General features: G+C 37.7%; 1 protein-coding gene across 2 annotated transcripts in view; it reads left to right on the top strand.

The window, feature by feature from the left end:
* The window catches only part of LOC111865022 (glycogen debranching enzyme), a 66,789-nt gene that overhangs the window by 22,541 nt on the left and 28,693 nt on the right, over positions 1-15,555 (top strand). For both annotated transcript variants that reach the window (XM_023852719.2, XM_023852718.2), the window contains exons 7-13: positions 1,434-1,672; positions 3,225-3,437; positions 7,274-7,468; positions 8,561-8,690; positions 10,044-10,167; positions 10,491-10,756; positions 13,051-13,194. In XM_023852719.2, coding sequence (XP_023708487.1) covers positions 1,434-1,672; positions 3,225-3,437; positions 7,274-7,468; positions 8,561-8,690; positions 10,044-10,167; positions 10,491-10,756; positions 13,051-13,194 — 1,311 coding nt within the window. The remainder of the gene's footprint in view (positions 1-1,433; positions 1,673-3,224; positions 3,438-7,273; positions 7,469-8,560; positions 8,691-10,043; positions 10,168-10,490; positions 10,757-13,050; positions 13,195-15,555) is intronic.

Below are 15,555 nucleotides of genomic sequence, written 5' to 3'. Positions count from 1 at the left end.
ATGTGGGATGAATAAACAGAAAGAAAACAACATTGTATTACCTGCATGCAAGTGATTCTGGAACTGAAAGAAATTAGGAACGAAGATATGAACAGTATTAAAAATAATGAAGGAAATTCACTAAAATTATGAGAATATAACAGAAATTGCTAAAGAATCAGTATTATTAGTACACCTGAGGAATCAAAACGCAACTGAAAGGAAGGCTGCAGATGGTGATAATATTCTTATTGTAGGCCCAGAAATCCAAGATAAAGCCAGTGATGTTGCACTGAAAATGGAAAATGAGCTTGACTGCTAAAATGGCTGGCTAAATATGTTCAAACAGTGATACAACACAGAATCACTGACAATGTTGAATGTAATTCTGTTGAAAAATTCCAGTAGAATGTGGCAACAATTCTGGAACTCTGCACAGTGTAGAATATATCCAATATGGACATATTGCATGACTGTATGAATATAATGTTCAGCCACAAGAATATTTCACTTCAGTGTCTTACTCTTAGACAGTCAGCAGGACTCCTTGAACAAGGGACATTAAATACACCAAGAAACAAAAATTTGAAACATTGAATAAGACAGCTATATTGAATCAAGAGAAATGTGACTCATAATGGAATACTGCACAAGGATAGGTGGGCTGTGTAGCTATGTTGCAATACAGTGGGGAGTGAAAGATATGGCAGCTTGAATTGGGCATGATTGAAGAGCTGGAGAGAGCTAGAAGGGCAAGAGGATGGCCCAGGTTAATTCCACAGGTTCACTTATTGCAGTATTGTGGAGAGTCTTGAGCTATCCATATATTATTGTGTTGACGAGAATGGAGTCAGCCCTGGCTGACAAGTCTGGAGTAAGTAATCCAGGGGGGAGGGAGAGAGATGGGTGCTGAAGAGAAACAGTGAGTTCCTTCATGTCCAACATGAAAGATCTTACATTGTTATCCTTACTGGACTCGAATAAGATGTATAGATGTGGATGACAGCATTATTAAGTGCTATAGACACAATGGAAGAGTGTGTTTCCAAGACAAACAAGGACTATCATGAACAGAGAAATGTTAAGTCCTATTTTCATACACATTGACATAACATATTGAGTGATATGAATTTTTGACAGTACTGCTTCATTACTGTTGAAGCCACATTTATGATTTTTATTTAGAGAAATTTAAGTACTTGTAATGGAAATTATATTTCTTCAAATTCTGAAATAGTGTGTAGTGTTTACTACCACTCCATTAGAATGCAGTCATAGTAATATCAAGTCCCATGCTGCCTAAGTATATCCACTGTGAAAACTGCATAATTTACATCATTTAAATTCAACTTTAGTATTTCTTACTCTGAAGTACTATGAGCTAACGATGTTTTACAGTGTAGTTATTCTTTGCAATGAATTATGTCTAAAAAAACATTTTGATGTTCTGTTAGGCCATCCAATCAACCTTGCTTGGCTACTTCTTGCCGCAAGTGAAAATACCAGAACTTTACATGTTGGACGTTGATAGTTTGGTTAGTGCATTCTACTCTATGGCTCGCACTCGATTACCTCCAGTAGCAGGAACTACACAGGAAAAGGGGCAACTTAAGATCATACCAGATAAGCAGTACCGTCGCCTGAAAGCTACTGTTGACATGGAACTAGCTCTAAGGCTGTATAATGTATACAGGTAGTGTATATAAAATTAGAGTTTCTTTTTGTACTTTCCCTGTTTTTTATAAGTAATCAATTAAAATTTTGAACTAAAGTTAAAATAAAAAGTGCATTCCTATGTCTTCTTCATTTACCCTCACTTTGAGTAACAGATTTTACTTTTTAATTTTTTGTTTTATGAAAGGATGGCCAAGTGGAAAGTACAATTGTAGAGCACAAGAGGATCTTCTGGTGTATAATACCATGTAGTCTCCTGAAAGTCAACTGACGTTCTGAAGGAACATGTCACCTCCATTTTCAGGGTTGAAGAATAAGTCAAGCAAGAAACCAGTGTAAAAGCAATTGGCAAGCAAAGCTTGCTTGGCTTGTCCTTCAATCCTGAAGAGGGGGGTGACATGTTCCTCTGAAATGTTGGTTGACTTTCAATAGACTACATGGCATTATATGCCAGAAGGTAAAATCTTCATAACCACTGCTATGAGAATCTCAAATCCTACATGCCAGTTATAATTGCTGCTTTTATTTGTATATGATTTTGTATTTTTGTTAATGACTATGTCTGCTACTTGTAAGGGCAGTAGAAAGTTGTATTACAGAAGTTGGTTGAAACAGTCTTTTATTGTTGTGCACTACTTCCCTCTTGGCCCACAGTGGCTGCATGGTCTAAATCATGAAATGTCTTCACCCACTCGAACACTGGGATCATGGGTTCGAATCTCACTCAAGGCATGGATGTCTGTTTGCATTTATTCTGTGTTTGTGAGTAGGTAGCAGCCTTGCTAGCGGCTGATCCCCTATTTAAGGAGTCCTACTGACTGTCTAAGATTAAGAAACTGAAGTGAAACAAGCGTTTCATGTATGTCCTAGGCTCCAAACGGGAGCAACAGGAATTGAAGAAGAAACGGATGACTTCCCTCTTCCATTATTTCAAATTGTTTGAACTTGAAAGGAACTATATTCTCCTACACTGTTACACTACACAAACAGTTACAGGATATGAGGTTTTTGTGTAGGCTTGACAACAGTGTTTTGAAATATCTGTTATTCTCTACCTGTAACAACAACATAGGTCTAACGTTTGAATTATGAGGTGTGTAAGAAATTGGGTGCATTTCTTTAAGGTTGTTTTGTTATAATTCAAACCTCACCTTCAGATGGGGCAACTATTTTCACAAACTGTGCTCTTACAACCAACTATTCCTTTTGATGCAGATAAAATCCCATTACTGAAATGTAAGTTACATTATGTTGGATTTGAGCTTCTCACAGCAGTCACCATGAAGAACAATATCTACTGGGATATAATGCCACATAGTCCAGTAGAATGCCACCACTTACTTTAAGAACAGAATTTAAATTTGGATGTAATTTGTCTAATCTGATGACAGTTATGAATTATTTATGTAGTGGAGTAGACTTTAAACAAGTGAATCAGTTAGTTGAATTGGGATTAATTTAATATGCCTTTAGGATAAAAGTGTAACACATGCAAGGGTGCCTCCTTATCCAAAGTCAGTTTTTATTGTACAGTTGATTCATGTCTGAGATGTTTCCTTGTATGTATCTAGGGGTGATTGCTTGGAAGAAGATACCCATCTACGCCGCTGTAGTGAAAATTTCAAGTCACATTTGGAGGAACTGAATCAGGCAATGTTTGATGAAATTCAGAACCATCTGCAGGCTGCTATTGAGAACTGTATAGCGGGTATGAGGTATTTCCGTGTGCAACATGATGGCCCTTGTATTAAAGAAGTCTCCATCAAGAATCCACTGGTACCCAGGTGAAGGAATGTTACTAATCTGTTCATGTTACAAATGTTCCACATGCTCTTCTGTTATGTGGTGTACTGTCCTTTATTCAGACTAATTGAGGGAAGGGAGTACAGATTATCCAAAATTACCTTATTTTCAGCACAGGTTGGATCAAGTGCTTCTTGCGCTAGGTTTATAATCATCATTTGAATCATTAGGAGTTGTCAGAAAAGATTCAGTCCTTACTTCCTCTGTATCTCACCACATTCCCTAGCGGCAGGTTGTAGAATATAAATGACTCCCAGGCTCTAGAACAAGCATGTAGAAACACTCAGTAGGAATGGTGCAAAGAGATAAAAGTTTGCTTCGCAAGTACCAGGATGTACAAAACAGTTCACTTCTTTATTAAACTTCAATGAATGGACTCTTATTATGAGCAGTTAGCACTCCTGCTATTCTGTATTTGGGAGATTATGGAATTTATTCTCAGCCTAGAGACAGGACATCCTGACTCATGTTTGCTGTGATTTTCCTTAGTTCTTATATGCAAATGCTGATATGGTACCTGACTTAGGCTACAGCCGCTTCTTTCCACATCCTTTCTAATTCAACACTCAGAATCATCCTACCATATGATACTGCATAATCACAGCAGCTGGAAAAGCATTGTTAAGCAAATAAAGAACAGATTCAATAAGTCCAACAAATAAGGAGAAAAAACAGGCACATGGATAGCCTCCAGGCCAATAATTCACTCACAGCTAACTTGGAATTCATTGTATTTAATTTAGAGAAAAACCTGGTGACATAATTATGTACATTTATTGTAGGGTCTACTGAATATTGCATCATGTCAGAATTGTAAAAGTTACTGACGTTATGGAGGAATTTGCTGCCGTCTTCAGGAAAGTCTTACCATTTCAACTTGGTGTAATGCTTAGAAAACTACAGTGAATCTGAATGCCATGAATATCTTTCAAGTATTGCATATGTGCGAGGGTCGCACTGAAAGTCATGAGCAACAATTTTTTTGTAAAGAAACATGCTTTATTATTGACAAACCAAATACACCAACTCAATATACAGACCTTTCTTTATTTTTCCACATAATTGCCACTTCTTTGTACACATTTCTCCCAGCATTCTGGGAGTTTGAAAATTCCCCTTCTGTAAAATTTCGTTCCAGCCATCCGAAGACACTGATGCACTGCTTCCTGAATCGCCTCCCCTGTCTCAAAACGTTGTCCACGCAGCTGATCCTTCACAAATCCGAAAAGATGGTAGTCAGATGGTGCCAGATCAGGGCTATAGGAGGGGTGTGGAAGAACTTCCCACCCCATCTTTGCAATTGCTTCCAATGTGAGGTGAGCAGCATGGGGGTGAGCGTTGTCATGCAGGATAATGATGTTTCATCCCAGATGTTTATCATGCAATGCACGACGGAGCTTGTGCAGCATCTGGACATAACGAGCAGCATTGATGGTTTGCCCAGGTTCCAGGAATTCGGCCAGAATAAAGCCCTCTGCATCCCAGAAGACTGTGCCCATCACCTTTGCAGCTGATGGCACTGTCTTTGCCTTCTTTTTTGATGGCAAATGCAAATGGTGCCATTCCATACTCTGCTGTTCCATTTTGTTTCAGGCTCGAAATGGTGAGATCAGCTTTCGTCACCTGTCACAATACATAGCAAAAGATCATCACATTCATACCAATATCTCGGCAGCAGTTCTGAGGTGATGGCTTTTCGCTGACTTTTGTGGTCTTCAGTCAATAACCGCGGGACCCAAGCGAGCACAAACTTTCCTATAGCCCAAGCTTTCAATCCTCTCCTGTACTGCACTGTGCCCTATTCCAAGTTTTCGGACTATTGTGTCCACAGTCACATGCCTGTCATCTTGAATGATCTCATCCACTCTTTCCTTGTTGCGTTCAGTTGAGGCTGTTCAAGGACGACCGCTCCAAGGCTCCTCTTCGATGCTGATGTTCCCATCTTTAAAATGTTTCACCCATCTTCGAACACTGCTCGCACCCATGCACACACTTCCATAAGCACGCTGTAGTCTCTGGTGAATTTCTGCAGCAGGGATTTCCTCTTTCACAAGAAATTCGATGACAACACGCTGGCGAAATGACATGTCGTTGTTGGCCATTTTGTTAGGAGCGATACTGGTCACGTGATGCAAGCTATTGATGTCACAAGACACTCAAGGTTAACACAACAGCTGGTTCCACCTACCACCATACTCTCTTTCGTCTGCTGTTCCCAGATTGCATGCAAAAACGTTGCTCATGACTTTCGGTATGACCTACGTATTACAATGGTAATTGAGAATATGTGAGTAACCAAGTAGCTTATTGGTTTTAAACCACTTATTATTCATATCTTCAGTTGATTCATAATTATGAATGTCACCAGATATATTCTGTACTCTACCTAGATGAGATGTTTAAGATGCATCAGGATGAAACAAGTTGTAACTTTTTCTGACATGCCTCTATGTATTGTATTTATATACTAGTGTATGTATTTTCTGGTTGGCCTGTTTTAAACTTGTGTTAGTATTTATTCAGTATTCCAGACATCCACAAGATGGATACAAACTTGTCCTCACTCAGTGATATGACTGCAGTATAAATCAACCTACTTGTACTCTAAACACAGCTTTTTTTAGTTCAGAGCATCATTCATCATCAAATTTCCACAGGGAAATGTAGTGAACCAAAGGATATTCATGAACAGCTGTTGACTGTATGGTGATGCCACATTTTCGAAATACCAAGTGAAATACTGACCTCAGCAGTTCAAGTAAGGTAGAGAATCCATCAACATGACCTCTACCCTGGAAGGTCAATTGGAAGTGACAGCTCTAGAAATACATCAAGAATTGAAGATTAGGCCATGGAGGACAGCTGTTTGAAGATGTCTGCAACTGCATGAGAATGTAGTTTTTCAGAACCATCTGTTTTGAAGACAAGGCCATGCAAGACAAGCCTTTGAAGGTGTCTAGAACTGCCTGATAATGTACTGTGTCAGAATCATCTATTCTGTTCATCCCCCATTATTGTCAGGAGCCAATTCTAGCCAATTCTGCCTCAGAAGCAACGAAGGATTCATTTTTCTGAGGAGAATTTTAGACCCTATGTGAAGCAGGTCCAGAAACATTTCTCTCAAGAATCATTACAAATAAGGAAATATGGGATCCTGAAACAAAACAGGAGTACATGCAATGGAATCATCATGGATTTCCCACTTCATGAAATGCAGGACACCACTCTTGACTGCAAAGTTCATGACCATGTTGTTTAAGGATTTTGAGGGAATTCTGCCTATGGAATATTTGCCACACAAGGCAGAAACCGTTAATGATGGCTATTATGCTGGGCTTCAGAAAATGAAACAGGCTGTCAAGAAAAACTGTCAGAGAAATTTACAAAAGGTATCCTGCTTCTTCATGACAATACTTCTGTACACAAGTCACAAAATGCAATTGCTGCACAAGTGACTGTGGCTTTTAGGAATTAAACCATCCACACTGCAAACCAGACTTTGCCTCCAGATATTATTCCTCACTTTGGAACCTGAAGAAACGCTTGCATGGACTTAAGTTTTATAGCAACAGTGAATGTATAAGTACTATTTCAGAGTGGTTTGAGGAGCAAAGCAAATACTTCTATTTTTTTCAGGGATTTCTTCTTTGCCCATGAAATGAGAAAGAATGTTGAACTCAAGGACAGCTATGTTGAGAAAGAGTTCCATCTGACCTACTTAAGGGCTAGGTAGATTATGTATCTCATGTTCCTCTTGTCTAAGTGGTCGTTGTTAGTAAGGAGATTGGTTTGATTTTTGTTTCCTTTTGCTGTACAGGTATTTTACAGACTATGGTAGTCCTAGTGGGCTGGAAGAGTATGAGAAGTTGATGTATTCATCAGATGCCTGTTTCATTATGGCCCACAATGGATGGGTCATGAATGATGATCCATTACAGAACTTTGCTGCTCCAAGCTCCAACGTATACTTACGCCGTGAGCTCATTGCTTGGGGTGATAGTGTCAAACTGCAGTAAGTGTTTTATTTTAAAGAAACAATAAGGAGTAATGGTGAGGATAGAGCACTATTGATATCAGGGGTTCACACTCATGTACAGAGAAGACACAAATCGCAGTATAATATTTGCCATGTTGTGATGAAATAACTAAATGAATTTTCAAAGAAGAATGCCTTACAGTTTCCTACAATAATTATTAGGTAAATTCTCTTATATACTGTGAAACCTGTCTGAAGAGGGCCCTCGAGTAAATGTAAAACTGTTTTTATTAAAAGTTTCCATGATCCCATGAATACAAGCAGGAATTAATGTAAAATAACCTGTAATAAATGGAGAATAATCAACAAAGGAGTTGAAAGGTAATACAAGAATATAACATCAGCAGTCTGCCTGAATTTTCATTATTTCCATTAATGTAATTGTGTAAAAAATGTCAAAAAGTAAAGGTATCCCTGTAACAGGCCGTGGAGGCCCAATGGGTTGTGAGATGTTGAGGTTCCCATATTTTCTAGACAATCTGCTCATAGATGGCGGTAAGGTTGCCAGCCCTATGCATCAGCCGCCCTTTACCACTAAGAATATTCATGGTACTCATTTCTGTTAGAGGCTGAGTCGACCCAAGGGCCATAGTGTGGCTGGAAGGATTAGGTAAACCGCAAAAAATCCAATGACCTCATCAGGATTCAATCCTGCGACCGTCCGTCTTGTAGCATAGTGCCTCAACCAACTACGCTACCACATAATTGTATACTATACCATATGTTCTGAAGTGGAGATGAGAAAGAACATTCCAGTCACAGATAGGAAAACTTTATGCTTGAGTTTTTGCAAAGCATATACAGGATACTTTTACTAGAGAAAGTGGAAAATTAAGAATAAAGAGGAATGAAAAGAAATGAGAATGTATACTGGTCAGTTAACAATTTAGTCTACTGCTTCTTGTGTTATGGATTATAAGTACATGCATTTATCTGTTAAATAATATGGAAACTTTTTTTTCATAAGTAAATGCTTGATTAAATGGAAACCAGTCAGATGGAGGGGGGTACCAAGTTCCTTGGGAAACTCTTATGAGGAGGTTTTACTGTGTGCTTAATTTTTGACAGGTATGGTGAGAAGCCAGAAGATTGCCCATTTTTGTGGCAGTACATGCTAAAGTATGTTGAGCAGACTGCACAAGTGTTTGATGGAATAAGACTAGATAATTGTCATTCCACACCAATAGCAGTTGCAGAGGTAATAAGTAATGTACACATCCAGAAACATTAATATGTACAGTAATCATATTGTGCTTTGCCATCTGTTGAAAATATAAGCATTCTTCTTAACATCCTACTCTCAGTAATACCAGCATGGTGGTTATGTGAACTTCTGATATGGGAACAGTAATAGTGTTTCTTAATAAAGTGTCATGAAATTTTGTCATGATAAACATTAAAAATACATGTTACTTTTGAATAGTATCATGAGTTTTAGAATGTGAAACAACTTAACACTGGACATTGTGGTTGAGTGGCTAGAATATGTGATTCATATTCAGGAGGTCCTGGATTGAAATATTGGCCTAACAGAGGTTTGCCATTGTTTTCCTTGGTTCCTCCAGGCATGCCAAGATATTATATCAAATTAGGCCATGATTGCTTCCTTCCACATCCTTTACAATTCATTATGCACCAGTCATCCTACCATTAAACCCTATATAAATTGTCTAATACATAGCTGATCTACTCAGCCATTCATTCATTCATTCATTTATTCATTCATTCATTCATTCATTCATTCTTTATTTTTCCATATATATCCATACAGGTTAACAAACCAGGATGTGGAAATAGTCCTTTTGAATACAGATACATCAACATGCATATACAAAATTGCACAAGTCAATAAAACAAAGACACTTACATTGATCTATAAATATAGATAATATTATAGGGCAAAAGAATTTAATAGATTTCATTTAATAGACATACTTAAAAAATAACCTACTATAAAACTTGTATTTACACCATTTCATATAAAATAACTAAAACAAATATAGTAAAAAATTACACACATATGACCCATTATGTTTATAATATCAGCATCATATTTAACTCCATAAATCCATACAGTATATACAGTATATACTGATAGGATGTTTAACAAAACAGAAATAACGTAAGTAAATAAAACAACATGACAGCCATGCAAAGTCTATAGTGGGATTTCAGTATGATGGGAAAAATCATTGAATTCTAGCATCTAGCAGCTACAGGATTGAAGATAGGTCATAAACATACCTAACCTTTTTTGGGGGGGGGGATTATATCTGAAATTAATATATGGTGGTGTCTGGCATAAATGCATTAGTAATTTGCACAGTTATTATTTTAGAATTCTCACTAGCCCTATTTATACAGAAGGAAGCATTTGAAGGAAAGTAATTGACATAAGTTCTTCCTACGGCTTCTGGTCTTCTTTATTTCCGCCATCTGCTTTTGTTTGGAAAAGTTGCAAATATAAAAGCCATTCATTTCAAACCACTAACAGTGCATGGTTAGTTTTCAAGAAACTGTCATGTTGCTATTATGTTCCTGTTAATTGCAGTACCTCTTAGATGCAGCAAGACGTGTGCGGCCAGACTTATACATTGTTGCTGAACTTTTCACCAATTCTGATCAGAAGGACAATATCTTTGTCAACAGACTGGGCATCTCATCCCTAATCAGAGGTACTGTGAACCAGAATATTTTCATTCATTATAAAACTATATAATTGTTTATTGTGATAATGTTGACTGTCCTGACCCTCAAGAACTGATTTGTTAAGAAATACATTTTAAAAAATGTAATAATTTAATTGTATAATTTGAAATGTAATTTCATATTTGTACTGAAAATGTTTATGTATGTTTACATGTTACTATGTAATGTTAATAAAAATATCAGCTAAGGTGATTTTCTGACAATACATTTCAATTCAAGGATAATTATCATGCTGTCTGCCAAATATAATTGTCAGAGCCTTCATCCAGTTTTTGATTTGTTTTTACAGAGGCAATGTCTGCTTGGGATTCTCACGAAGAAGGTCGGTTAGTTTATCGTTATGGTGGTGAACCTGTAGGAGCATTCTTTCAGCCATCCCTTCGGCCACTTGTTCCATCCATAGCTCATGCATTGTTCATGGATCTAACTCATGATAATCCAAGTCCAATAGATAAACGCTCAGTGTTTGACTTACTGCCAAGTACCTCTCTTGTATCCATGGCTTGTTGTGCATCAGGAAGTAACAGGGGCTATGACGAACTTGTTCCACATCATGTAAGTTTTTCTTGTGTTTACAGATTAAGCAACTTCATAGCGTCTCCTTAGTCTTCAGCATGTAAGTTTATAATTTCCTTCCTCTTTTGGCCATCTATCTTCATCCATTCTCCATACATTCTTCTTCTATCTCTTTGTGTACACAGTAATCTATTCAGCTAAACTACTGATCATATGTTTCTTACATATTTCAGTATATATTTATTTCAGTTATCTTTTATATCCAGCAGAGAATCTGAATTCCTATGTTTGTGTCCTTTGTTTGTTCCAGTCACCCTATCACTATCATATTCTTTATCAGAAGTTTGACCGCTGTTTTGTATAATTTGAGATATGTACTCCTGGACAATATTTTACTGAAGTGTCTTAAGTCATTCTACTTATTATTGCTGTTTATTTTCCAAAGCTGTCTTGTTGTTTGAATTATTGTCGTTTAAGTTTATTGAGCATTAATACTTAATTTAAAAAAATCTGTATTGAAGTCACCCATATGAGAAAAGAAGAACTTGGGTTGCTTGAACACTGGAATGAGTCCCTTTGGGGTATGGATGTAGGCATTTCTCTGCATTATTCTGTAACAGCAAATACCCCAAAAACATCTGATCTGCCTTCCAGTGAGTTTTATTATTTTACTTAATAAAGAATTTTTGAAGCTCTACAATGGAGGTCAAAGCTCACATTGGACTGTAGTGCCAAGATAAAAAATGCAGTCAGGGAAATTTGTTTTTCCGTCATATAGTCTCTAAATGACTTATATAGTTTTAAGGCGCGTCCACATTACTCGTGCTCGTTCTCGTGTGACTTGCTATGCTCACGAGTAATGTGGACGATATGACAAGTCACGAGACAAGCAAATTTTAAATTTTTAATTTAAAAACTATAGCCAATAAATTAAAATACAACNAAGTTCGTATAGCAACAGGCGTGACCAGAGTGGTTTGAACGGCTGTTGTACTGCGATGTGGAAAGCAAATGGAAAAACTACCACATTATCACTTTTCCTGGATAGTCTCTTTCCAAAAACAGAAGATCACAGTGGAGGAACTGTTTTGGAAGAGACTGTGGACCTGTCATCTGACAGGTCAATCAATCAATCACAATGGAGGTCAAGGCTCACATTAGACTGTAGTGCCAAGATAAAAAATGCAGTCAGGGAAATTTGTTTTTCCGTCATATAGTCTCTAAATGACTTATATAGTTTTAAGGCGCGTCCACATTACTCATGCTCGTTCTCGTGTGACTTGCTATGCTCACGAGTAATGTGGACGATATGACAAGTCACGAGACAAGCAAATTTTAAATTTTTAATTTAAAAACTATAGCCAATAAATTAAAATACAACTGCAGCCTATACACACTACGAGTAAATATACAGATCCTCACGTGCCGAAGCCTGGCAAGCAGCTGAAGTAGCGTGGACAAAAAGTTATGAGCACAAGTAAAAGCCAGACAAGTCTCCCAACGAGCACAAGCCTGGCGAGCACGAGCACAAGTAATGTGGACACGCCTTTACACATACTGTATAACAAGGTATGCGCGTTTTTATATAGATAGGTGTGACAAGTGCCTCAGTCATGTATATTTAATTTCTCTTTGAGGTTTTATAAATTTGTGGACAATACACTGTTCATCCTGCATGGCAGTGAAACCCATGGCTGGACTTCTAAAGAAGAATAAGTTCAAACCCTTCCTACATCCTTAAATGAATGAAAAAAAGAGATCAGTTATACCTACCTGTTGTCTTGTATGGTTCAAATTTTTGAAGTAAAGCCATCCCTGTAACAGGCCATGGAGGACCATAGGGTTGTGAGACGTCAAGGCTCCCACATTATCTAGACAGTTGGCTCACAGATGGCTGTGAGGTTGTCAGCCTCATGTGCTGATCACCCTGTATGCCCATGAAGATTTGTGGTACTCCTTTCTGTTAGAGGCTGAGTCAACCCTTGGGCCATGATGTGGCTGGAAGTATTAGGTCAATTAAAAAGTCCAATAACCTCATCAGGATTCAAATCTGCAACCTTCTGGCTTGTAGCACAGTGCCTCAACCAACTACACTACTGTGTGCCATAATTTTGGGGAGAGGTTATGATACTGTTGTTTGGATTGAGCTTGCTCAGAATGGGTTCAGATCTGAGTTCTTTTGTGGTGTGAATTAACTTACACTTCTCATTATACCACAAGGAGAGGAGAGAGAGAGTTACAGTTGTAATTGATAATGGCTTGATATCAGCATGATACTGGGTAAGTTATAGTTATAATGATATATTTTCACAAATTTAAATTAATTGCCACAGATTCATGTTGTTGATGAGACACGGGAATATGCTGAATGGTCAGATGACTGTTCTGTTGGTGTGAACATCCAGTCTGGAATCATTGCAGCAAAAAGAGCTCTTAACAAACTTCACTTTGAGCTAGGTTTGGAAGGATTCAGTCAGGTGAGCATGTCAAAATCTTATTGTATGTGTGTGTATGATAGGCTTGTTAAGACAAGTGCTCATGTACTTTTCTTAGTGGTACTGTGAGCTCTTTACTGCCAACAGCCCTTTTGTTTTATATCATAGGATGGGGGAAGACTGAGTCCCTTGGTACTTGTTATATATGGCCTATTGTACCAGCCACAGATGACAGATGAGAGAAGTGGAGCATTTGGTGAATGAGAAGTGGTAGAGGAAACCAAAGTATTCAGAGAGAACCTGTCACAATGCCCTTTTTTCCACCAAAGAATCCATGAACATATATGGGATCTAACTTGGGCTGCCACAGTGAGAAGCTAGATACTAATTTCCTGGCCTAAGCCCTGCCACAGAACTACCTGCTAGAAATGCTAAGCTGGTAGGATGTAAATGCCCACAGTACTTTCTCCAAATGACCTTGAAACAATAGAGTGTATTTATTATGAAAGTTTGTTCTTCCCTCCAAACATTGATATGTCATGTATTGACAAAAATGCTATTCTGCGTGATTAACAATGTGCCAGTCACGTTGGCTGTTGCAGTTTCAACATAAATGACCCAAGTTGATGTAGTCAGTTTGTGGTGAGCAGAGAATTAAATGCACTTTCATATATTCTTTGTGTGATGTGCATAACACATATGTGTTCCAACTCTAAAACTACTCAACACATTTTCATGAAATTTGTTATGGGGATTGGAAGGTGTTCTGCACTGAAATTTGCATGTAAGTTTATCCCACAAGCATACTTCAAAGGCTCTAGAGTATCCATACATTTGGTCACCATTACCTGCTTGGATGTCTGTAATATGCTGCTGCATGAGAGTAAATTAATTTACTTATGGAAAAAATACAGTATATCTGTATGGAAATGTTGTAATAATTTTCAGGCCACTATTTTGAAATCAATAAATTAGTCTTATGAAGGTATGAGATTTTTTTATTGCCTGACACTTCTTTGTTATTAGACACAAATGTATGAAACATTCATGCTTTCTTCTGTGCACTTGGGGAAATTTGTTTGTTGCCACTGGCAGTGCTCAACTAAGTGACGAGATGGTGTTGTATATTACAGATCAGGGAATGTTTGTTATCAAAACCTTTTACTCTTCTAGTGTTGCTGTGACAAGACAGTGTCATCAGGAGTTTTCTGTATATGTTGCTCTGTCAAGAAACAATTTGGCAGATTGCTAACAGTTTGAAGAAACATGAAGTGCATGTTATAAAAGTTCAAAGAAAAATAAACATAGCACATTTATTCATATGGAAGAAGTTGTCAGTGCAGCATAAAAGACAATAACAAGAAATCCAAGAAATTTATATGACATTTGGCACAACAGACTGGGGTCTCAACCAACATGGCATGGAAAACATGTCATGATGACTTGTCATTCTTTCTATATAAACTGCCATGGTCAGAAGATGGAATAGTGAGACTTTACACTTTGCAAGGGAGAATGTAGAGCACTATTGGAGGACAATCCAGGTATCTTCAATGTCCATGGTTCTCTCATAAGAAACCTTTCCCCTTGGATGGTTACATTAAAAAAACAAAATCTGATTTGGGCCACAGCCAGTCCAAGGCTTGCTATTGCCATCCATAGACAGATGCAATATGGTATGCATTGTTAGGGATGGGAATATTCAGTCCTGTGTTCATCAATTGTACAGTCACTTGTAATGTTTACCACAGTCTGCTGAGTATGAATTAGCCCCACTCCTGATGGAATATGGCATTCCAATGAATCCAGTCTGGTTTCAACAAGATGATGCCAGATCTCACACCACCAGTGCCATACTTCTCTTCTTTGCATTTTAGAGGAGAGAGAGTCCAGTTGAACTGGTTCCCTGTACTATTTGAGGAAAGATTTGCAGGGCTACTAACCTTAGTGGACATAAACCCATGAGATTATTTTCTGTGGAGGTACTTGAAGGATGGGGTGTTTCAGAAATTTTGAAGTGTCAGATAATAAAAAGCACCGTTTATTTTGAGTAAATAAAATTAACCCTAGAAATGCTCACTTTAATTCCTACAATGCTAATCTGACAATTTAGGCTGTCAGAGCTGCTCTTCTTTCATAGGTAATGTACACAAGAGCTCCCTCAGAAATACAGACACAGGGAAAAGTTTCCTCAAGATGTTCTAGAAAAGAAAGGAAAAATGCTGAACACACTAGAAACCTTCCACATATATGAATTAACTAAGCAAAACCTACAAATGAACGAAGCTTTAACTGATAGTTAAAACCCAATTTATGATATCCTAATAAAAACAAATCAGACACAAGAAATATAATACATCCCAAAACCACCTACTTACCTTCTCAGAACACCCCCCCCCCCCC

Source organism: Cryptotermes secundus, unplaced genomic scaffold (genome assembly GCF_002891405.2).
Source record: "Cryptotermes secundus unplaced genomic scaffold, Csec_1.0 scaffold766, whole genome shotgun sequence".
Classification (NCBI taxonomy): Eukaryota; Metazoa; Arthropoda; class Insecta; order Blattodea; family Kalotermitidae; genus Cryptotermes; species Cryptotermes secundus.
The sequence above is the reverse complement of the archived record's forward strand: the minus strand, read 5'-3'. Positions and strand labels throughout refer to the sequence as shown.